This window comes from Takifugu flavidus, chromosome 12, assembly GCF_003711565.1.
Source record: "Takifugu flavidus isolate HTHZ2018 chromosome 12, ASM371156v2, whole genome shotgun sequence".
In the NCBI taxonomy this organism is placed as follows: Eukaryota; Metazoa; Chordata; class Actinopteri; order Tetraodontiformes; family Tetraodontidae; genus Takifugu; species Takifugu flavidus.
Window position 1 is genome coordinate 13,969,594 of NC_079531.1, and position 24,977 is coordinate 13,994,570.

A 24,977-nucleotide genomic window follows, 5' to 3' on the forward strand; every position below is an offset into this window, starting at 1 on the left:
CTACGCAGCAGAGCGGCGCCGCGGCACTTACCCAGAACCCCCCACACAGCAGAAACCTGCTCGCCGTTCATCACCACGCTGGGATCTGGGTCCACTGCTGCCCCCTGCAGGCCGGGAAGCTCAGTAAATATCAGTGTACACGCCGGTGGGGAGGCCAGGTCACGTGCACGCACACACGCACGCACACAAGTTGTGTTTTTGAAATGATGGCGACCTGATGGAGGTTCAGGGTCAGAGGTCACGGCCTCGTGGCTGAGGTGTGCACCCCAGCGTCTCCATGACGGCCGTTCATTCATCCCTGATAGTGGCCAATTAGCGCTAGTTTTAGCTTCAACACGGCGCTGTCGTGACACTTCCGACACGTTAGCGCCACACATCCGCGCTCAGCTCTTCTGACTCATTTCTTCCCGCGTTTGGGAAGATGATGAAGAGATTCTGGGTCATGGGAATTTTAAACAACCCGGAGCTAAATTAAGCCAGCGAGTGTCACACCAGCGATTAGCACGAAGCAGCTATTCCAGGAAACTGGGAGCAGAAAACAGGAAAACACGTGAGGAGGGTGTGTGTGTGTGAGTGTGTGTGTGTGTGTGTGGTGTGGTGTGTGTGTGTGTGTGAGTGTGAGTGTGAGTGTGTGTGTGTGAGAGAGTGTGTGTGTGTGTCTGTGTGTGTGTGTCTGTGTGTGTGTGTGTGTGTGTGTGAGAGAGTGTGTGTGTGCACCCCCAAAATTTGAATGCTCCGCCTAGTGGCCAGATTGGGAAGCTAGCCCGAGCTAATGTGCTGCAGCTAGCTGGTGGTGTGATGAAGCACTCTGATTAGTTAGTAACACCTTAAATATGGTGAACACATTAAATATGGTGAACACATTAAATATGGTGAACACCTTAAATATGGTGAACACATTAAATATGGTGAACACCTTAAATACACCTTAAATATGGTGAACACATTAAATATGGTGAACACCTTAAATACACCTTAAATATGGTGAACACATTAAATATGGTGAACACCTTAAATATGGTGAACACCTTAAATACACCTTAAATACACCTTAAATATGGTGAACACATTAAATATGGTGAACACATTAAATACACCTTAAATATGGTGAACACATTAAATGTGAACACCTTAAATACACCTTAAATATGGTGAACACCTTAAAAATGGTGAACACCTTAAATATGGTGAACACATTAAATATGGTGAACGCCGTCCTCAGCCTTCTTCTTCTTCTTCTTCTCCTCTTTTTTTGAAGCTCCCCCTGAAGGCGAAGCTTTCAAGTCCATCTCTATTTTGGAGCTTTTTAATCTGACACTGAGGCCGTGATGCCCCCCCCCCCCCCCCCCCCCCCCGACCAATCCAGCGCCGTGAGCGAGCGTTTAGCCGCGCGCTAGCTACAGCGCTCACACTTTCTACTTTAACCCAAAAAAGAACCCACAAATGAAAACTTTGGGGGGGGGTTCAGCAGCAGGGCTGGTGGCCTCAGGTGGGAGAGGAGAGCCCAGCCCTGACCCAGATACATGTGGGCCGAGGCAGGTCCCCCCTGGACCAGTCCCCTATGTGAGCCATTGTGGGTTTGGTACCTCGCTCAAGGGCTCCTCCCCCTCCGGGGAAAACAGCCAGGGGCCGAATGTGGAACCCTGAGGTGCTCCGAGGTGAGAACCCGGAAGAACCTGCTTCCCTGTGATGTCACGAACGATTGGACCTCCTCTGGGACCAGGAGGACCAGGAGGACCAGGGGGACCAGGAAGACCAGGAAGACCAGGGGGACCAGGAGGACCAGGAGGACCACTGGGACCAGGGGGACCAGGGGGACCAGGAGGACCAGGAGACCAGGGAGACCAGGAGGACCAGGGAGACCAGGAGGACCAGGAGGACCAGGGGGACCAGGGGGACCAGGAAGACCAGGAAGACCAGGGGGACCAGGAGGACCAGGAGGACCACTGGGACCAGGGGGACCAGGGGGACCAGGAGGACCAGGAGGACCAGGGAGACCAGGAGGACCAGGGAGACCAGGAGGACCAGGGGGACCAGGGGGACCAGGAGGACCAGGAGGACCAGGGGGACCAGGAGGACCAGGTGGACCAGGAAGACCAGGAAGACCAGGGGGACCAGGAGGACCACTGGGACCAGGAGGACCAGGAGGACCAGGGGGACCAGGAGGACCAGGTGGACCAGGAAGACCAGGGGGACCAGGAGGACCAGGAGGACCAGGAGGACCACTGGGACCAGGAGGACCAGGGGGACCAGGAGGACCAGGGGGACCAGGAGGACCAGGAGGACCAGGAGGACCAGGGAGACCAGGAAGACCAGGAGGACCAGGAGGACCACTGGGACCAGGAGGACCAGGGGGACCAGGAGGACCAGGAGGACCAGGGGGACCAGGAGGACCAGGGAGACCAGGAGGACCAGGGAGACCAGGAAGACCAGGGGGACCAGGAGGACCAGGAGGACCAGGGGGACCAGGAGGACCACTGGGACCAGGAGGACCAGGGGGACCAGGAGGACCAGGAGGACCAGGAGGACCAGGAGGACCAGGGGGACCAGGAGGACCAGGAGGACCAGGGAGACCAGGAGGACCAGGAAGACCAGGGGGACCAGGAGGACCAGGAGGACCAGGGGGACCAGGGGGACCAGGAGGACCAGGGGGACCAGGAGGACCAGGGGGACCGGGAGCTCCAGACTGAAGAGGCTGCTGACTGTGATGCCGAGGCCTCCTGGTAAAGGCGTTGCTATGGCAACAACGTCGTCGGGGGGGAAGTGGGAAACAAAAAAGTAAATTAAGGAGCGTGAGAGGAGGAGGGGGGGGAGGAGGGGGGAGGAGGGGGGGGAGGGGGGGGGAGGGGGGGTGTAAATGTAATAACAGAACAAGAACGCATTCCTTTCCCTGACGATCCGGGTCGGCCCGGAACACAGAAGCCACTCGTCTAATTTAATATTCCGACATGAATTTTCATGACCTGAAAACAACTCATGCGAAGGTGTTTTCCGGATCCCCTGGAATCCCGGGAGGATCCGGGGCTGGTTCAGTCCTCGCAGGTTCCCTTTCAGAAACGGCCGTTTGCTGTCCGGCAACCGAGGGTCAAAGGTCAGCTGATGTCAGGCACTCTGGCCGTTGTGACGGTCGTCACGGCGACCTCTCACAGCCGCGCCAGCAGGTGAAGAAAGCAGGTGAAGCTCCAGAGGTTCAGGTCGCCATGGCAACACAAACACTCCCTGTCCCTGTCCCTGTCCCTGTCCCCTCCCCCGGTCTTTGGGCACTTTTACCTTTCCACACGTTTGTCGTCGCCCCCCCCCCCCCCCCCCCCCACAAGGCTACATCATCTATTCATGAGTGTGACATCACCACAGGGATGTAACCCCCCCCCCCCCAAAACACGCAACATTAGTGTAAAGTGTTTTATGACCAGGATGGCCCTGACCTGGCGCTGACCCCCCCAGGATGGCCCTGACTTGGCACTGACCCCCCCCCCAGGGCTCCGCCCCCCAGGGCTCCGCCCCCCAGATCCAAACTCTAAATGACAGAAACAGGAAACAGTTGTCGTCCGTGTTTGGGCGCAGCAGTTATAAAGGTTGCTATTCTTATGGGGACCAGTGATGCCAGTTAACAAGTTTATTGATGACAAACGGGTTAAATGTATAAATCAAAGATAAAAGTGTAAATCAAAGATAAAAGTATAAATCAAAGATAAATGTATAAATCAAAGATAAAAGTATAAATCAAAGATAAATGTATAAATCAAAGATAAAAGTATAAATCAAAGATAAATGTATAAATCAAAGATAAAAGTATAAATCAAAGATAAATGTATAAATCAAAGATGAAAGTATAAATCAAAGTTAAAAGTATAAATTTATGCAAATCCATGAGCAGCTAGCAGCTAATGCTAACCTGAACATTTGCGTGTTTCACTCGACGCTGTTCACAGTCCTTTAATGTTTCATCTTCCTTTGATCTCCTCCACCTGTGCCAATGGAAAACTGACTGGAAAACTGACTGGAAAACTGACTGGAAAACTGACTGGAAAACTCACTTCCCAAAGTGAGTCTGAAGCGCCACAGACGCTGCTGCAGGCGGAGCTCAGCCACATCTGCTCCGCCCACTCGATGCTTCTGAAACTGGCCTCCTCCATCTCAGCGGCGTCCTGAGAGGAGTTCTCACCCGTTTAACAATTTAGCATTTTAGCAGCAGCTGAATGCTAAACACTTCTAGGATCTAATTAAGACGATGTATTATTAGCACAGGTGCAGCACTAGCCGCTGTTACACCAGAACTGTTTCCCGTCTCCACAACAGAACTCAGTCACACGTTGAAGCCTGTCAGTAAACTGCTAGCATCAGAGCTAGAGGCCGCTACAGGCCGCATGTCAGCGCTAACAGCTCACGTTAGCGTCTGCAGCGTGGATTTATAGTCACACTTGCAAGTTTGCTAATTAATGCACAAAGTAAATGTAACGTGTGGAGCTAGCTGTCTGTATCTGCAGAGCTAGCTGTCTGTATCTGCAGAGCTAGCTGTCTGTATCTGCAGAGCTAGCTGTCTGTATATGCGGAGCTAGCTGTCTGTATCTAGCTGTCTGTATCTAGCTGTCTGTATCTGATCCCCTGAGTGAGACGCCATGAGAGGAACCCGAGCAGATAACGAGATTGAAAGCTGACACAGACGACTCCATTTGCAGAGGCGCTAATGCTAATCGGAGACCTTCTTCGCCCGCACGCGTCTTTTTCATTTGGAGGCTTTGAAGATCTGTCATCCCGCCCACAGACGCACGGCGCCCGACGCCCCAAAGGTCAGACGCCGTTGAGCCTTGACGACGTGTGAAGTCATTAATATCAAAACGTTAATGAAAGCGATCACGGTTCCTCCCAGATGCAGTCGGCCTGGAAACAGCGACATGGTTGCACCACTGTTGACTCTTTGATCACCACAGAAGAGGGATTAGCGCTCTCGCTATCACAGAAACACGTTCATTTCTCCACATAATGATCCGTGAAATGTTGCTATTGTGCAACATTCCATACTTCCTGGTAATAATCCCACTGTGGACGATAAGAAGCGAGACGTTAGCTGGATGATGAGGCCGTCGCTAAGCACCGCGCACCAAACCGCTGCTCTGCTTAGCACGGTGATTTATGGACCTTCGCTGGTGGTGGTTGTTGTTGTTGTTGTTGTTGTTTGTTCCCTCCGGAGCGTGTCATCGCCATGTCAACCATTAACTCTTTACATTCTGCTTTTGTCTGTTAGCATGTTGGGATCAACCGACCGTGTCAGAATCCCTTGGGCTAATTTGCAGCTCGTTTAAACCAGAAAAATAGATTCAAACAACATAATAAAGCACAATGGAACAAAACAAACTGCAAATTTAATAGCAGCTTCATCTGCACGCCGCTGATGCTAATTAAAAAGAGCAAAAGGTGTCGATGCAGCAGAGATTAGTCGCATCGTTAATTTCTGGATCCCCAGTTTAAATTATAACGTTTCACAGTTTTAGTTGAATCTTTTTTGGATCTTCTGTTTTTATACTTCGCAGCTTCTGAGCTGAAGCAGAAGAAGCCTGAACGCTTGTCAAGCTAGCTGCTGTTCTGATCCCTGACTGGAGCCCTGAACCACTTTTCACTGGATCCACTTTGGAATCTGGTTCCAGCCCTAACCAACCCTAACCTAACCCTAACTAACCTGAACACTAACTAACCCTAACCAACCCTAACCTAACCCTAACTAACCCGAACACTAACTAACCCTAACCAACCCTAACGTTGCACATATACTGAATGTATATATAGTTTGGCTACTAACCCTCACAGTTACCATCGGTACCGGAGCTAACCAGATGTTCTGGTCTGGAACATCTGGATCTGCAGAAGGAAACAGGCAACGAAGCCGGAACCCAAACACAGGTGAGACCGGGGGGGGTAAGAAGGGGACGTTCAGGAGGGAGACAGGTGATTCTCGGTAGATACCAATCAGGTGAGCAGGTGAGAGGAGAGAGAACCTCTGAAGAACTGCAGAAGAACCACTGACATGGACCTGGAGGTCTGGAGCACCGTTCTCCTCACGTTCTCCAGTGTGAGTTCTGAAAATGGCGAGCAAGGCGAGAGGTGGAACGTTCACGCCTGCAACACACCTGCAACACGCCTGCAACACGCCAGCAACACGCCTGCAACACGCCTGCAACACGCCTGCAACACGCCTGCAGCACGCCTGCAACACACCTGCAACACCTCCTCACGAGGGTTCCTCAACACCTCCGTCTCCTTATTTAGACATACAAGGAAATAGAGGAGGCAGGTTTGAGTCACCTGTTTAGCCTCTAATCACACCCTAACTAACCCTAACTAACCCTAACTAACCCTAACTAACCCTAACCCAGATAATCAGGGGACCAGCGCATGGAGCCTGTTATTACACGGTAATAACAGAGGAGGGAGTTCTAACGTTCCTGAAGCCTTCAGACACCTGAGCAGGTGCCGACGTGGCCTCGGAGCACAAGCAGGCTTTAATATTAGCCACTCGATGTTAGCGTCAAACCCCCAAATGAAACCAGTTATTTGTCATTTGGAGCTGAATAACGGAGGTCGTGAGGTCGTGTCCACTCGTGTGAGAGTCGGGAACGTTAGGAAGTCCGAGGAGATGAAACAGGAAGGAGTCGTTTTCCCAACAGAGGAAAAACGGCTCCAAATCTCTTAAAATTAGAATATGCTAATGCGGCAGGAATGTGGGCCGAGCGTGTCCCCGAACCACCAGCGGAACGACACAAACACGGCGGAAAACCTGATACGACACGGAGAGAAAAGAGGAAATTCCAAATGAGAGCAGGAAGTAGGTCGTTCGTGGAGGACATCAAACTTTGAGGAGGAAAATAAGAACCGACAGGAACATCTGAGACCTGACAGGAGCGGAAACGGAGCTCTGGAATTCTGACAGGAAGAGGCGTCGATTCCCCCGAAGAAGAACCGGAATAAAAGTCGCTGCTGCCGACAGTAGCGTAGCGTAGCCACGGCTACAGCGAGGCCAAAGTTCTTCGCTGGCCTCTCAAACATTGTGCAGAGTAGCGGTGTTTGCTAGCGCTCCCCCGGGCGCTAACGTGCCTCCACATCATGATTCTGCTCTTTGAACTTTGTGCTGATGACTTGGATCGGGGGCCCGGGGCCCCACGGAGACGTCCAGCGCTCCGACGGAGAACTGCAGCGCCAGCAGACAGATGCGCAGTAATTAGCAGCTATTATCCCACATTAGCTAATGTCTAGTGAGCCTTAGCCGTTTGTTGGCTAATGCGTCTGCTAGCAATTACATTCTGAAAATGTCATCATTTCTCGACACTCTCAGCCTCTCAATAAAAACGGGAGAGCACAAAAATAACAGCGACGTCCAAATAATTGGATCATTTGAGCCTTTTCTAAGCTAATTGGTGCTAATTGGTGGGAAGTGAGACGCAGGAGAGTGGAGGTCATGTTCGTCCTCCTGGGCTTCCTGTATTTACGGAACCTTCTGGAAGATCTCAGCGGATGGATCCCACTCACAGAAGCTTCTTTCATGTTTCTCATCAGACCTTTGATAAGGTGGGATCAGCCCCCCCCCCCACAAACCTGCGCTATCTTCGCAGAATTCCCAGCTTCTTTCCTTTAAAGACTCCGGATTTCCCAGCAGCCAACTGCCGACTCCCACTCGAACCACAGGAGATCCTCGTTGTGTCTCCTGTGCGCTGAAATCAGAACTCTTCACACTCTTCTTCTCTGGTCCAGTTCTCCAGCAGCACGGAACTCCCACTCGGGAACTTCCGGATCTTTCCTCCGCCTCGTTGGCTCGTTTGTTCTTTTGGAATCGTTTAGCTAGTCCCTGACTCCGGCGAGGACTCCAGGCTCCTGCACGCCGGAGGTCGGGCGACTGCCAAAGGTCGACGTTAGGTCAACATCAAAGGAATGACGAGTCCTGAGTGATCAAAGGCTGCTGGGAATTCTGGGAAGGAGCATTTTCACAGCCCGTGAAGCTGTTTGTGCGTCCGTATTTGACCCTGAATCGACGTGTGATGCTCAGGTGCAGTCGGGGGGGGGGGGGGGCCTTCGTCACGCTCCCTCCTCATCCTCGTCCCCAGAAACGCGACTGTGATGAATCAATACTGCGGCAGCTTCCTGGCGGAGCGGAGACGGAGCGGAGACGGAGCGGAGACGGAGTAACGGATGATGTGGTCAGCAGCCCTCATCTTTGCCCCCCCCCCCCCCCCAATTTACATGGTCACACTGTCAATTTAAAGTTGGTTGCAGGATGATTGATGCTGCGTTCACGTCCACGTGAGGCTGAAAGACCTTCTGGACAAGCTAATGGGCGATTAGCGTTAGCTTGACCCTAAACAGAATTGGTCGTTAATAGCTGGTGATTTGTTGTCTGGGCGTCAACACGTAGCCGAGGACGGCAAACGCTGGATTAGCTCCCGTCTGATTAGATTAGCCTGCGTTTGCAGGGGTGAGAAGTGAATTTGTTCCCGTAATCCGCTCCGAAAATATCGGATTTATCGGTTAGACGCCCGCCGTTGCTGCGCGGGGACTTCAGGTTGGGTTGGTTAGCGTAAGTTAGCGCCAGCGGCCCAGACTGGTCCCGCAGGCCTCAGTTAGCGCTGCGCTATCAGCACAACAGTCACCTTCATCACAGCAAAGTGGTTGTGTGACAGGAAGTGAGGCGGAGCGCCGGGCCGTCCATCCCAACGACAGATGAAACGCGCCCGAGTGACGAGCAGCGAAGCAGACGGACAGCCAAACGAGCAGGTGGAGACGGGACGCAAATTCCAAGATGACTGGCTCGTTTCCAGCCGTCTGGCGCACGTCGGCGCGCAGAGCAACCGCCACCGGCGGCGTGGCGCTCGGCTGCACGCTCTGATGGACGCCACCATCCGTCGGTCCGGAAGACTCCGGAAAAACATCCGCAACAGGAAATCAGTCACACGTGGATGCAACCGTGTGGAGGAACTAGCGTGAATTAGCACACGTGGGTCATCCCAACATAAAACTGAGTTCTTCCTCCTTATCTTTGATTCCAGCTGCAGCTTCTCAAAGGTTTGATCCAAAGCAGCAGATTGGGAGCAACAGCCGCCTCCATCGGAGCAGCGGATGATGACAGAGGAGCAGAATTAGCCGTAAATGCTACAAAGCTTAAAGCGTCACTTTTGTTCCGGCCCATTAAATGAACCGTTAGCGGCTCCGCTCTTCATGTCGCTTCTGCTTCTTTAAAGTGCAGAAAGTTGGAAAATGCTTCAAAAACCCCCAGCAGAGGCAGGATGGGGGGGGGGGGGGGTCGTTGGGAGGACGGGCCTTTCATCACCTCCAGTCATTAAATATTCAGTCTGATCTGGTTGGAGTATTTAACTCAGCCGACACTCGTCCCAGAAGAGCTGCAGCTGCTGCAGAAGGTTCCCGCCGCCGCCGGAGCCCCTCCAGCCTGGCGAGGGGCCAAACAGCTGATACGCTAGCATTAGCACGCGCCGCTGAGGATCCAGCAGAGCGCAGAAGGAATTAGAAGAGAAGGTGGCAACACGAGCATCGGTGGCTTCTTAAGAGCTTCAATCGGGCTTTTTTCCCCCCAAATGGGAGTAAATTACCCTGAAATGCTAACGCTAGCTAGCAAGACAAAGATCACAAAGTAAATCCTTGAGAGTCTGGTGCTTCTCAGCCCAGAAAAGGGTCTGAATGTGTCAGGAGGCCTCCAGGAGGAGGAAAGTCCCCCCTCCAGGTCCTGAGACGTGATGGACCAGAACACTTCAGGAAGTGGCTCACACACACCTGGGTTTGTTTCCAGCAGGAACCAGAAGGAGCCTCAAACTCTGAGGAAACCAAAGCCAACATCAGTTTCTCTCATCCTGATTTCACATCCAGGCTTTTTCCTTTCACTTTCTTTTCCCACTGATGACAAAAACCTGCTAAAAGCAGAAGAGATGAGTGACAGATCAAAGCAGCAAAGGCGGCGTTGCATTCATCTCCGTCCCTCCGTCCGTCCGTCGGAGCTCTTCTGTATTTCCTGTTCCTGCCTGTTTAAGTGACATTTAAGAAGCTCTTTTTCCATCTAAGGACCATTTCAGTAAATGTCAGACAAATTAAGTGGGAATTTCTGACGCCCATTAAGAGATTCAGAGACATCAAAGCAACCGAGGAGCAAACAAACGTCCCACGCCGCCGTTCTGCAGCGCGTCTGATGGTGGCGGCCTTCAATCATCGGAGCGGCGCCTGAACGCACCGCAAGCAGAACTGGATTTAATGACAGGAAGTCTGCCGCCTGTTGCTGGCGCGTGGCCCCGTGCACGCTCGCGCACGCTCGCGCACGTGTTTGTTTGCTGACTGCTGAAAGCGCCCCGCCGGGCGCGCCGCTGTAAATGTTAAGTAGCTCTTTAGAAATACCAGAGGTCAAAGAGGTCAAGGAGCGAGAAGCTCCCACGTAAAAGCAGAAGCTCCAGCGGCGCCCGGCGAGCGCGCTCCTTTGCTCCGCCTCTTCCTTTGCTCCGCCTCTTCCTCTCCGCTGTGGCTGCAGGCCGTCGCCGCGACCCCTCACCTCGGCCGTGACCCCGTCTCTGAAGCCAAATATTTGAACACAAGCGGGTTGCTCTTCTTCTCTGGTCTTTGGGTGCATGATCAATCAATCAATCAATCAATCAATCAATCAATCAATCAATCAATCAATCATCAATCAATCAATCAATCAATCAATCAATCAATCATGAGACCATGACCCAGCAGGGTTCCAGCATCCTGGTGATCAGGTGATCATGGTTCTGGACCCCGGCAGCCTCGGCCTATAGCAGCATAGCTAAGATGCTAACCTGATGCTAACCTAATAGTTAGACGACCCCCTAAGTATGATAATCTGTCTGTCTATGATAGTAACTGGAACTACAGAATTAGTAACAATAAGCTTCATCAAAGAGGAGGTTTTAAGTCTGATCTTAAAGTAGCGATGGAGTCAGCCTCCCGTACCTGGACAGGGAGCTGGTTCCATAGCAGGGGGGCCTGGACAGGGAGCTGGTTCCATACCAGGGGGGCCTGGACAGGGAGCTGGCTCCATACCAGGGGGGCCTGGACAGGGAGCTGGTTCCATAGCAGGAGGGCCTGGACAGGGAGCTGGTTCCACAGCAGGGGGGCTGGACAGGGAGCTGGTTCCATAGCAGGGGGCCTGGACAGGGAGCTGGCTCCATAGCAGGGGGGCTGGACAGGGAGCTGGTTCCATAGCAGGGGGGCCTGGACAGGGAGCTGGTTCCACAGCAGGGGGGCTGGACAGGGAGCTGGTTCCATAGCAGGGGGGCCTGGTAGCTAAATGCTCGGCCCCCCATTCTACTCCTAGAGACTCTGGGGACCACCAGTAGACCAGCATTCTGAGAGCGGAGCGGTCTATTGGGCTGGTAAGGTGTCACTAGCTCCTCCAGGTAGGATGGAGCTAGGCCTCTGAGGACCTGGTAGGTCAGGAGGAGGGTTTTAAAAATTATTCTAAATTTAACGGGCAGCCAATGAAGCGACGCCAGTACAGGAGTCATGTGACCTCTGTGGTCAATACCTGTCAGAACTCTGGCTGCAGCATTTTGGATCAGCTGGAGGCTTCTTAAAGAGTTGTTTGGACCCCCTGATAATAAAGAATCACAGTAGTCCAGCCTGAAGGAACAAATGCTGGACTAACTTCAGCATCATGGTGGGTCAGCAGCTTCCTGATCTTTGAGATGTTCCTCAGGTGGAAAAAGGCTCTTCTAGAGACTAATTTAAGTTAAGTAATTTAAGTGAGTTGAAGGAGAGATTTTGATCAAAAGTGACTCCTAGATTCCTCACAGAGAGACTAGATGTTAATGAGATACCATCTAGAGTGATCATGTGATCTAATCTATCCCTCTATAATCTATAGAGTCAACCTCAGCAGGGCTCAGATTATAATGACTGATCCCTGGGGAAACACACAGTGGTCCTGGGATCAGCACAGGGATCATTTCCTTAAACTTAGCTACAGCATTATCTGAGAGACATCTGCTATAGTCAGACTGAGCTCTGAGCATAGAAGAATCCTTAATCATAAATGTAAAAGTGATCAAAGAATGGTCTGACAGGACTGGGTTCCGAGGGAACACTGACACATGTTCTACCTCAACACCAGTCAGAACTAGATCTAGGGTGTGGTTGAAGCTGTGAGTTGGTTGGTTTATCTGCTGGAGGAAACCAACTGACTCCAGTAATGAGATGAAGCCATTTCTAAAGCTGTCATTTATAACGTCTACATGGATGTTAAAGTCTCCAATGATAATGACTTTGTTCTAAGGACCAAGTCAGGTCCTTGCTATTCATACGTAACGCTAACGCTTTAGCAGCCGAGTGGCAGAACTGGAGGAGGGTTGGCTTCAGTTTTCCTTATTATTCCATGATTATTAGTGGATGTTTTGTTGTTTGCAGTCAGTGAGATCAAAGATTTGACACTTCTGAACCATCTGTTTCCAACGTGCACGTCTGTCAGCGCAAATACCATCATTCAAACAGGCAGATTTGAGGAATAGGTTTTAATTTACAGGCTCAGTTGCAGCAGAGAGGCTGTCGCCATGGTAACCGTAAAGGTCCTGACAGTGTTTCTAATGATGGGATGAAAAGTGAGAGAAAAGTTCTAATTCTTGACTGGTGAAAGTTTAGCTGTCAGAGACGAGGAAGCAGCTGCTCCGTGTGTGTGTGTGTGTGTGTGTGTGTGTGTGTGTGTGCGTGTGTGTGTGTGTGTGTGTGTGTGTGTGTGTGTGTGGAGAAGCATTACCTGATCTCCATCTGTGTTCCTTACGGTCGCCCGCGACAGCTGCAGGTGCTTCACAGCTTTGTTAATAAAGTTTTCCGGCCTTGAATTTGAACACCAGCCGTGAGTGTGAACCTTTTGACCTCGAAGCCGTCTCAGTCGGCCCAGGTTCTGATCCAATTCCTCACAGCCTAGTCGGTTCCCTGCTGGAACGGTGCCGCGTCACCACGGATCACTCAGGACTTCCTCTAGCCAGTCAGCTCCCATCGCTCTGCTGAAGCTGTTTGGGATGGAAATGACCCACGGAAATTAAAGATACACCAGGAATGACAACAGGCAGGGATGCTGCGGGGATGCTAGCATGTGTGGATCGCATGTGTTAGCACGTAGCGTGTGGTAGCATGTAGCGTGTGTTAGCAGGCAGCATGTGGTAGCATGTAGCATGTGGTAGCACGCAGCATGTGGTAGCATGTAGCATGTGGTAGCTCGCAGCATGTGGTAGCATGTAGCATGTCAGAGAGCTCATTATTAAAGACGTGAAAGGCGACGTTAGTGCGCTAAAGCTAGCAGCACCGTGGAAGGCGCCAAGTGCTCAGACTTTTGTCTTTTGCAGGCAAAAGTAGTTTTGGGCCCGACACAGATCGGCTCTGGCGGCTGGAGATGACCCACTTAGCGCGTGCTGAGGACGGCCCTCCGCCATCGCTCTGCCTTGGCGGCTGAAACAGAAAAGTGTTTACTCCAGGATGACACGTCGCGCAGAAGAAGACCATTATTTAAATGTGCCTCCGGGGGCAGAGAGGGTCCTCTGCAATCTGTGCCTGCTGAGTGGACTTTAATGGCTGCTTAGTGGGTCGAATGGCTGAGGAAAGAGAGCCAGCGCCACTTCACGGCGGCCCACACCTCCGATCGGCCGAGATCGTTGACCAAGATGATGTGTTTGGACCTGACAGAAGCTTCTCATCTCAGCGATAAAAGCAGCCCTGACAGACACGGGCTGAACGGTCTTGGCTGTGGGAGGAGCCTCCGCTGTCTCAACGGCTCAAGTGGAAAAGCTCCATCTCCTCCATCACATCAGGAAGAAGAAGAAGAAGAAGAAGAAAGTCCAGCAAAGGAGCATTTGGTGTTTGTTGACCTTCTCTCCTGCTGAGACTCGAACAGGGAAAGTCACATGAAAAGAGCAAAGGGGGCGTGGCCTCTCAGCAGCGTCTCCTCCCGGTTGGGCTGAATGATGCTAACTGATGCGACGTTAGCCTGAGCAGGGGAGGCTCACGTACTCATGACGAGAAGGTCAGTTTAAAGTTGCTGAGGGGCCCTTTCATCGTTAAAGTGGTCGTTAAACTGTTTCTAATAGCCTCAGTAAAAGCTTTATTTATTATTAAAAAAAACTGCTCGCTGATACGATTGAGAAGTTCCCCAACACAATTCCCTTTTGTGGTCACATCAAGCATTAAGGACTCAGACGAGGTTCTAAGTGCCTGAAGCAAGTCGTCCATGAACCTTGTCATCTGCTTGTTTCAGGTGTGTGTGTGTGTGTGTGTGTGTGTGTGTGTGTGTGTGTGTGTGTGTCCTGGCTGCCTGATTAGCAGCGCTACCGTCCCAGGATGCACCCTGAGGTGGCGGCTCTGCTCTGAATAATGCATTCAGTCAGATTCATGCAGGTTCTCCGATGGAAGCAGCTTTAGTTCAGCAGGTTCCACCTGACTCGGGAATCTGCAGGTTTCAATCTGCAGGAGCTAAACATGACGATTGGGCAGCGCTCATGAATTTAAACGAAGGACGAGGACGTCTCAGCCCGGACTGGACACAATACCTGAATTATTCATCTGTGTTTACATCAACAGTTCAGTAAATATGGGTATTTCAATGGCTGAGCGCCTGTCAGGCTAATGCTAACGGGAAGAGATGAATCCTATCTGTACACGGCAGGTTTCAGCCTGAACATCTTGATATGGAAAATCGGACACACTTTCAGGACTGAAGCAGACAGAATAATTCCAGTCGTCTCCTCGTCCCTCTGAGCACAATTAAATGAGTCAACTCTTTAAAATGTGACGTGTTCCAGCTCTTATGGGGTCTAAAGCGTCGGATGACTGCACCTGATGTGTCTCCACCCTCGACACGACCACCAGCGTTCGCTGTGTTGACGCCGTGGCGTGAAGGTGGAAGAGAGGGGCGGGGCGGTGGGACGGCGGGGCGGCGCCGGGACGGCGGCGGCGGGACGGCCGGTTTATGGGCCGCAGCAGCGCAGCCGCACCTTTATGGCAGCTGTGAAACGGCCTCATTAACCTCAGGCTCCGCCAGTAACGAGGCCGTTAATGAAGTGTCGAACGACTCCGTGGTTTTTCCGTGACGGACACAAACACTCGACACTTCGTGCGGACGTCTCAAAGACGAGAGCTTTAGGAAAAGACAAACGTGTTGGGCGAGGACCAGCTGCTGCATGTTTCATTCCCAGAATCCTCCAGGAGGACTGAGCGGCGCCGCCTTCATCACCCCATCGAGCTGCATAATTCAGAATGGGACTGAATCATTATTCTCCTCGTTCTTCCTGGAGGATCCATGAGGGCGGAGACACGAGCGCGTTGCTTGGCGCTGTAGAAGGGTCGTGGAGGCACTCGGAGAACAGATTCAGCCACAGATTTGCCTTATTACCAACTTTTGTCATTAGTTGACGACCCTCCAGCGGCACCAGCGGTGTCCTCCACGTCCTCCACGTCCTCCACGTCCTCCACTCTTGGGAGGAGAAGACGCACATGGACACAACATAAAATGATTTAAAAATAAAAAACCCTGAGAGAAATTCTTCAGAAAATGCTCCTACAGCTACTAATCTAATCACTGGGGAAATAAATTTGACAAATTCGTCCGTTGCAGTCTTCCCAGATCAGTCACAATTTGCATCCACCTTCGTTAATTAGCTAAATTGGTGCTCAGACGATCTTGTAACCTTGCAAAGTATCAAACAACAAGGTTGACCATCATCTCGCTGCCGTCCAGTCTTTAGATCCAAGAGGGAGGAGCCACTCCTAATTAGCTCTAAGAGGGAGGAGTCACTCCTAATTAGATCCAAGAGGGAGGAGCCACTCCTAATTAGATCCAAAAGGGAGGAGCCACTCCTAATTAGATCCAAGAGGGAGGAGCCACTCCTAATTAGATATAAGAAGGAGGAGTTACTCCTAATTAGCTCTAAGAGGGAGGAGTCACTCCTAAGTAGATCCAGGGGGAGGAGTCAAAGCCATTATCCCAGTTATTCACACAGAAACTCCTTCATCTGCTCTAAATCAGGCTGCAACGCTGGAGGAATGTTCGATTTGAGGACCTATTCTGATGGCAGGAGTCACATGACCTCCTGGAGCAGTTGTGGCTTGTTAAGTGAGGTGAAGCAGCCTCTGAGTCTGGTCGCCTCTTCACTTAATGAGACGGAAGATCATTACTGTCCTGTTGTTATGGTGGCGCCACATCAAAGAGGCCTCTGGGACTGCTGGTGTTTCCTTTCTTCTCCAGAAGTTCCTTCAGAGCCTCCTGCGGAGCTGCAATGCGTCCAGATGAGTCGGGGATGAGGAGCCAGCGCGTCCGGCGTGGCTTCATTAGGATGCTGCTGCTGGACAAGGCAATGAAAGGAGGATGAAAGGAGGATGAAAGGAGGATGAAAGGAGGATGAAAGAGAAGAAGAGCGCCAGCGTCTGAAGCACTGAGAGATGCACCACCAGTGTTGGTCCCACAGACGCGACACCAGGACGCCTGAGTAATGTGGTGCTCATGGTTGGAACCATGCAGGTCAGATCACGGAGGTGAGCCCAGGTGTGCAGAGGTTCCCCTGAGTGAGCTCGTGGTCGGACTTTAGGTCGGACCGTCCAGAACCATGGAGATGGACGGTCCACCCACCAACAGACGCTGGCTGGCTCCAAAACGCCTTTGCTGTGATCCACTCCTGCTCACTTTGATCACGCATGAATCGACAGTTACAGCCACTCTATGCCCCTCCTCCAGCCCCGCCCCTTTGCCCAAATATGGTCACTATGGCCACGCGCTTCAGACAGACACACAGACCTCTGAAAAGGGAACAAAGCAACACAGGTGGGGTGTGTTAGGGCAGGTAACGAGTGCACAGGTGGAACACCAGGTAGAAGTTAGGGGGTGGAACCTCTTCTCTGCTCAGGTGACTTTAGTTTCCTACCTGATTTCCACAGGTGATCAGGCAGCAGCGACGCATTCACAGCCTGAACGCAGACAGACCTCAGAATTAATAGTCTCACTGAGTAAATGAGAGCCGGATATTAATATTCAAGCTCTCATGGTAATTTAGCGTCTAATCAGAGAGGAGACATCTGCTGATGAGCCCCACACACACACACACACACACACACACACAACACACACACACACACGTGTGTGTGCCGGTGGTCGTCAGCGTTACTTTCTGCATGTTCGTGCCGTCAAAATAAGTCCAGGAAGATGCTTGTGAAAAGAAGAAGAATACACGTTGGTGCGATGTGAACAGACTGTAAATATCAGTTCACACACACACACACACACACACATGCGCACACATGCGCACACACGCACAAACAGGCATTTCAATTAAATTACACACTCCCGGCTAATTGCTGGAGTGATGGTTTCTGTAATGACTTTTCAGAGAAAGGAGAATTAAAATGCAGAGAATGTTCCAGTGGCAATGACCAACACACACACACACACACACACACACACACACACACACACACACACACACACACACTGGAGCCACTGATGCAGTAAATGTTTATGGTTATTAGAATGCCTGAAAACGGGTGTAATGAAATAGTGGTGGATTAAAAGTCGGGGGTGACCAGCGCGTCATGGAACCAGGCCCAGAGGCTCAGCAGATTAGTGGCTTTCATTTGGAGCTGCGCGTGCACACGCGCCGTGTTTGTGGACCTGATGGTTACAGTCTCCCACTTAATTGTGGAGCACCTCAGCAGCGAGCGGCTCCGGGGAGACTCCTCTCTGCTGGGCTGGAGCGGCTCCGACCGCAGGTCTTCAGACGTCTGGAGCGGAAACATCGGTTGGATTCTGAGGCAGCTCATAAACAGGGCAGTCATGTGACCCCGTTGCCGTGGTTGCACCTCCATTTGCGTAAAACAGAAGCCTAAATCAGGACAAATGAGTGTGGTGTGAAGCTCACGGAAGTGTTCTCCTCACTCAGGTCACCTCAGCTGTTCGGAATAAGCAGAGAAGAGGAATGTGCTCTTTTTTGGAGAAAGATGACTCATTTCACAGCTTCTTCTTTAGAAAATGAATGCAAATCATGTTGAGGTGCAAATAAAGGCTGGGAGGGAGCGCTGCACGGGCGCTTTAATCAGGGAACACAGCGTTTGTCTTTGCCGGGAGAAAAATCCGCTCAGCAGCAGCTCTTAAGCGAAGAGACTGTCGAAACATAAAAAACATTCTGAAGAACCTCACAGTCACAGATCTGCTCTTCTCTGTTCCCTCGGGTGGAACAAAACCAGATCAAACACCAACTCAGCAAAACTCTTTCTTCTTTTTGGACAATAAAACCTGTTTTTTTAATCCAATTTGATGCCATTAACGCTACATTTAATGAGTGTTCATGGGAAGGGATGATGACGGTGAGCTAAATGAGGTCCTCGCTTTGGTTTGAAGGTCGTTTCCATCTGAACAGGAAGCAGAACTTCAGAGGGCAGAAGCAGAAAACCAGGAAGCAGCAGGAATGTTCGGGTTGGCAAGATCCGAGTGGTAACGTGGCAGTTAGCGTCATTAGCAGCAGCGCTAGCTCCCTAGAGTAAACGTGTTTCTGGTGACGCTCAGCCAACCAGGGGAGGACGACGCTGCAGGTCTGGAGCTGAACCCACATCAGAAGAAGACTTTGACCTGGAGGTTGTCAACATACTTCAGCAGCGTGTGGGAGGAGAGCAGAAGCTCCTGGAAACATCAGACAGCAGCTTGGCTCCGTCGGCACCTCCAGGCCTGCACACACTCCAGAGCAGTTGGAGAAGCGTTGGCAGTAATAAGGAGCCTGGTTAGCAGAGCCGCTAATACGCCTGAGAGGGCCCAATCTGCTCAGATGGTTCCAAGTTTAGGGGTTTCCTGCTTCACCTCTGGGTTCTGGCTTATTCTGGTAACTTCTGGGGATTCTGGAGGACGGTGTCATGTTCCTGAAGTCAGCAGTCGACAGATGAACATTGATTTGTCTCCATTTCCTCCTGTAAGGCGGCCGCTCGTTTGAAACCCCTCTTCATTTATCGCAGCGTCCTGGGTTAAACGAGGTGAACGTGATGGAAACTAAGTGCTTCTGAGATTGATTTTTGCTCGGTTTGACAGAGTGTTGGACTGCGGTGCTTTTCAGCAGGTGGGAAACGGTCGAGAATAGAGGAGCCCCACGTGATGCCTGGGGGGGGGGGGGGGGTTCCTGCAACATTCTGCACCAGGAAGTGAAGGAGGCACATGAAAGACTTCGGCGGTTTGTCTGCTGGGACCACTGGGTCCAGGTGAACCACCCAGGAGGAACCAGAGTCCTCCTGACCCCCTCGTTGAATTGTGACCTCCATCGTGAGCTGTGTGAGGACGGACGTTCACGGAGAACAACCGGTCCTCACAGACTCGTCCGTTATTCCACATGTGATTCGTGAAAAGTGATCTTTTCATTTTAATTATGCAGCATCGGATTTGTGGCTGGCGCTAGCTTGATTTTATCACAGCAGCTGTCACTCACAGATGCTAATGCTAAATCGAGTTAGCAATCACAACCTGCTGATGGCGGACTAATGCGGACAGACAACTGGCACAAGATGCGGTGACGTGGCTGCTTGGCTCTTCCCCAGCTCTTCGGGCCGCTGCCGTCACGTGGGATGGACGTGTGTCCGTAACAAAGCCCCGTTTCCACCAGCTCCAGCACCCGGCTCATTTATCTCCTCATCAACCGGAGCTGGAACGCCGATCAGGCTCGGCCAACTGTTCACTTCTGGCCCAGGTCCTGTTTAACCATAGCATCTGGTGGGAGATTAGCCACCCGTCTGCCAGGCTAACGGACCACCTGCCCACCTCAGACATCAGCCACCAACAGGAGCAACAGTCGAGAGCTCGTCCTCGACCGCAGCGACGCAACCCTGAAGGTCAAAGTTGCTGCGACCATCAGCGGAGCATCGGATGAGATTAGTCCGTTGGCAGAAGTCACGTTTGGGACGCTTCAGATTGAAGGTTCGGCTCCTCGACCACAGAAGCTCCATTCCAAAGAGGAACGCTACAAAAACCAGCTCTGAACAGGTGCTTCAGCCAAACGTCAGCCGTCCTGATTGAAGCCAAACCCGGCAGGAGGTCTCCAGGTGCTGATGGACTCTTGGCCCGTCCATCACCTGCACGCTCGTTACTCATTCAGCCTTTGTAGAGACGTTTGAATAATAGATCCAACATGTTGTCCAGCACTGATGTGGACGCCTCCCGTGGAGGTGCAGGATCCCCGTTAGCAGGAGCAGGCAGCAAAGACGGGAGCCGGTGGAGCCGGGGCGTCACAGAGGAGATCAGACAGCAGCTCTCCTGGTACCGGAGCCGCTCCGAACACATGAATACAGACGGAGGAGAGCGGAGGAAGAGCACGGCCATGTTGGTCACACGTTGTTCAGGTCCGTTTAGGCCCTCGTGGACAGGGACGGTCCCAAAGACGCGGCTCATCCGTCCAGCTGGTCGGAGATCTCCCAGGCTTCCAGGTGAGGATCCAGTGGTGTTCTCAGTCACCTGATCACCCTTTCAGCAGCTTCGCCGCAGGTTCTCCTTTTGCCTGAAAAAAGCAGCAATTTGTTGCCTTTATGACCTGCAAAGAAATTTATGCATTTATGCATTTAAAAAGAAATAACCTTCAAATAAATAAATAAATAACCTTTAAGGCGGCATCCGTCCACCTTCCCATGGTGCTCGCTGGGGTCAGAGCGGCTGAGGTGGAAATGCCACAAAATTGTTCCCTGATGACACACTGAATAATTGACACTTTGGAGGGTGTGTGTGTGTGTGTGTGTGTGTGTGTGTGTGTGTGTGGTGTGTGTGTGTGTGTGTGTGTGTGTGTGGAGCCTTTGGGGGGGCTCCAGGTGCACATCCATCCATGATTTATGTGCTTTGTTCTGAAAATGGGGCAGAAATCTTGGGAAGTGCCAACAGTGATGGTGAGGTCTGCAGGACTTCCTTGAGAGACGACTCTTGGATCAGTGGTCAACTAAACCGGGTTAATATTACCGTAGCAGAACCTGACCCTGGTTAGGTGATTATCTGGAGCTGACTGGGGGGCGGGGCTTCCTCTGCAGGTGTGCTGCATCAGCTCAGGTGTTCCAGGACCAGACCGTTTCAAGCTTCACCTTTAAATTTGCTGCAGTGCGGCTTGGCTCCTCCTTCCTGTTGACGGAGCGTCCTTGAGCAAGGCACGAGCCCTCCGGAGGGAAGCGGCGGGGACGAGGAGAGGAGCTGTCTGCAGAGATTTGTGGAGACGATCGCAGCTGTTTGTCACAAGCGGTGTGTGTCTGCAGCCTGTGGCAAGGAGAGAATATTCAGAGTGTTTTCACTTCAAACAGCACACACGGGACGTGTGTGTGTGTGTGGTGTGTGTGTGTGTGCGTGCGTGTGCGTGTGCGTGTGTGTTAGAGAACAGGTCCAGATCAGTAGAACCTGACGTCACCGTCGAACGTGCCAGAGGTCACACATTTATTTTTGTTCAGGGGTGAAGTCGACACGTGCGCTGTTTTGTGTGTGTGTGTGTGTGTGTGTGTTTCAACTTTTGTCACCTTTTGTGTCCTCAAAATAAATCTGTAAAACAAATAAATCTAGGAAACACACACTAGCTTATTGTACTATTTTGTCATGTCTCGCTTCTCGTGTGCAACCACGATTTATTGCTCGGTCACTTGTCCACTACTGTTTACAATGAATTATGGGATACTGAGTCATTTACCATTCCGACACTGGCATACACACTGTTGAGTGCACTATATAGGGGACAGGGGTGGGTGAGGACACAGGAAAAGTATGAACGTGACTCTTCTTCTCTTCCTGAAGCTGAAGGTCAGAGTGGCTCACTGTCGCCCCCTTGAGGCACCACATGGCAACAGTTTCTTTCTCACCTGAATGTGCCGTGTCTGGGATTAGAGTCCACCTTAGGAAGAGCAGTCCCATACTGGGAGGAACAGCCGGGATGAACGTGAGTCCAACTGGCACCCTGCTGAGTCAGAATAAACATGGCTGCCAAAGCTGATGGACCTCGCGCTCCGAGTCCAGATGTCTGCTGGCATCTGTGAGACAGGAAAGATTTTCTTCCCAACATCTGCGCTGGCTGAGTTCTGTTCAGAATTTTGCTTTCACAGCCCGTAAATATGATGATAAATCAGCCGTGTTTCGCCGCGGCGCTAGCAGGGCTCTGAAATTTCAATTTATTAGCTTTACAAATCAGGTCAGCGCACAGCTGAGGTCGGAGGGAGAAGCTGCCAACCACAACGCGGCAGGTTCTGCTCCCTCAGAGTCCGTGTCTATGAAATGGGCATCATCCACGCTACAGTTGCCCCTTTGATTTAAATGTAATTCGCTCTTTCTGCACCGACAAACCTCCTCCAGGGCCCTGACCTCCAGAGTTACATTAATCTTTTAAATGTCATCTGCGTGTTAACCCTCAGCAAAGTATCACCACAACATTTCTGCTGTTTGTAGGAGTGGGATCAGTCCCCTGATAACAGACGAGTGAGGAGGTCCGCTGAAGCATCCAAAACAGCTGCCAGTGCTTCGCTCCCTCACTCCAGATGTTCACGGAGCAGCGAGAACAACACAAGGAGCCATCAGGCTTGGGGAGAAGATGAAACCAATGGACGTCAGCAGCTTGGACCCATGTTCTGAAGGTTGGAGCTTTGACCCAATGTGGGAAGAACAAAAGGAAACTTGACTCAGATGAAACGAGCCTTTGTGAAAGCAAACAAACCCCTGATTTAAGATCATTGGAGATGGTTTAAACCCTGCAGACTGGCAGCCAGGAGGTGGACGGGAGGTGCTGCCATCAGCGCTGAGTGTGTTCTGGAATAAGGAAAGTAGGAAAAGTAGGAGAAGAGGGAAAAGAAGAGGGAGGAAGAGCGAGAGAGAGGGAATCATTAGCAAAGCTTAGAAGCAGAGTGATGGGACGTGCCCTTTAATGAGCTCCATTTGAATATCACAGCATCAGCATCCTCTTTGATTGGACTTTATTAGAAATAAGAGCCAAGGGGGGGGGGGCTCTGGGGGCTGCTCCCCCCAGGAAGGGTCCTCGAGGAAGGAGGAAGACCAATCAGCAGGGGGGGGGCTAGGGGGGAGGAGAAGCTGTCAGTCCTCCATAATCTCTGGATATTTATGCAACTATTCAATTTCAGGGCAACTTTTGTCGGCCTGTGAGTGGATTATTTATTCCATTTCCAGTCCAGACGAGGGTTGGTAGCGAGGACGCTGCGTTAGTGCGTTCCTAGCCGCTAAACTTCAATCCTCAGCTTTGTTTTTGTCTTTATGAGCCTTTTGTTGCGTGAGGATGATTTATGAGGCTGCGCTGGATGAGACTATTAACTGGCCGTGTGATTTGTTCCTGTTTATTTGCAATTATTCGAGCTGTTGCTGGGGAGATTCTGCCTGATTTATGGTTCCCGGAGGTGTTACGGTCAATATATCCTGCTGTGTTTATGCTGCTGGGATAATAACGTGGACTCTTTCCACCCAGCGTCTCACCGACGATCTCTCCAGGTGGAGAACCTCGGGAACCTAAAGAGATGCTGGATCGGGCGTTTCTGGAGAGGAGCCAGCCCCTCCAGGAGGGGGGGGGCTCCATCCGTGTGGATATGTTGTGATCCTAGAGATGATCAGGGATGTTCCCAGGTGATCGGGAACGCCACTGAGCCAAAGAGGTTCTTAGTAGTTGATTTATGCAGCGCATCCGATCTGCTGGGAACGCCGGAGACGTTTGTGCTCCTCTCCGTGTGGGCGGATTCCTAAATGAATATTTCAGACTTGATCCAAATGATTCCCGTTCTGCACCAAAGAGAACAATCCGCAAGTGTTGGATTAAGAGATTAAGAGTCTGTGCAGCACGCCGAAAAGAAAAAGCAGCCACGGCCCTGCAGAACGCTGCCTTTGCTCAGAGGACTCCAGATCCCCAAATCTGGCTGATCCTCCATGTAAACCTCCAGAGAGGGAGGGGGGCACCTCGCCGGCTGGGTTTCCAGGCGCTCTGGGGCCTTCAAGGCCTGATATTGGGACGTGGCAGCGCCACTGTGATCAGGCCGGGAAGCGGCGGGAAGGAAGTCGTCATCTGATCAGAGCCTCATTTCCTGTTTAGGCTGCTTTTAATTCCTCAGAATTCTTTAATCCTGCATGAAGATTCAGCCTGAGCCTCAGTCACAGAGAGGGTGGATCTCATCACGCTGAAGGGTTCCTGGACTAAACCACCTCCTGTGGCTCCGCTAACAAGGACAACAGGCTGCTCCCTCACATGAGGCGCCGTCTTCAGGCTGGAACGAGCCGAGGCCGTGAAGAAGAAGGAGAAGGAGAAGAAGGAGGAGAAGAAGGAGAAGGAGAAGAAGGAGAGCCCCTGAGGGGATGGGCAACAGAAGAGCGGATTAAGCAGCCAAACTGAAAATAAGGTTTAAAGAAATATTTTATACAGGAATATCAGACAGATACCGACATAATTGGACCCATCGCTGCTTTTCCAGGTCAAGGAAGTGATGAATCCGCCCCTTTTCTCATTTTCTCTCCCGACCCTTCGGAGCCTCAGTCGGACGGATTCTACGGGAGCCTGAACAGGACAAACAGCAGCTGAACACAAGCTGGTGTGATAAAATCTGCAAACACTCCTGACATGAACATCCAGAACATTGGGTAATCTGTCCCAAACGTGATGGATATCGCTCCCCTCTTCTCTTCCCGTTCCTCCGCCCCTGTATTCCGCCCTCTTCCGTGACAAACCCAACTATCGTTTTCTCCGTTTCAACCTTCGCCTTATCTGCCTTTGTCCCGCTCTTCCTCTGCTCTGCTCTCAGGGTGAGAGATAACTCCGCACGCCGCTAATCTGCAGCTAAATAGACAGCTGATCCCTCTAAAGCCACGCCACGGAGGGGGGGGGCATGTTTACATGGCCCCCAGCCACTCAGCCGCGCTACTGGGAAATTAATTAGCCGCTCCATCTCCTGGCTTCTTCTTCATTCCCTCTCTTCCGAGCGATCTGACTCCCTCTCTGGGCCTGCAGCCTCCCCCCGTCCGT

At 51.7% G+C, this 24,977-nt stretch overlaps 2 protein-coding genes and 1 long non-coding RNA gene across 3 annotated transcripts; all 3 read right to left on the reverse strand.

Moving 5' to 3' along the window:
- Positions 1-1,840: 1,840 nt before the first annotated feature.
- On the reverse strand, positions 1,841-2,101 carry LOC130534521 (cuticle collagen 34-like; the record flags this gene model as incomplete). Its single annotated transcript, XM_057048692.1, has 1 exon — positions 1,841-2,101. A coding segment is annotated over one exon (261 nt), but the record flags the coding sequence as incomplete, so codon positions are not given.
- A 177-nt stretch (positions 2,102-2,278) lies between these two features.
- LOC130534522 (cuticle collagen 1-like) lies at positions 2,279-2,572 on the reverse strand (the record flags this gene model as incomplete). The annotated part of the gene is made up of 1 exon (XM_057048693.1): positions 2,279-2,572. A coding segment is annotated over one exon (294 nt), but the record flags the coding sequence as incomplete, so codon positions are not given.
- A 17,774-nt stretch (positions 2,573-20,346) lies between these two features.
- LOC130534918 (uncharacterized) lies at positions 20,347-22,097 on the reverse strand. Its single transcript, XR_008952993.1, has 3 exons — positions 21,835-22,097; positions 21,076-21,244; positions 20,347-20,507 (listed from the first exon to the last, which is right to left on the reverse strand). It is a non-coding gene; the product is annotated as an uncharacterized LOC130534918 (long non-coding RNA).
- Positions 22,098-24,977: the final 2,880 nt, after the last annotated feature.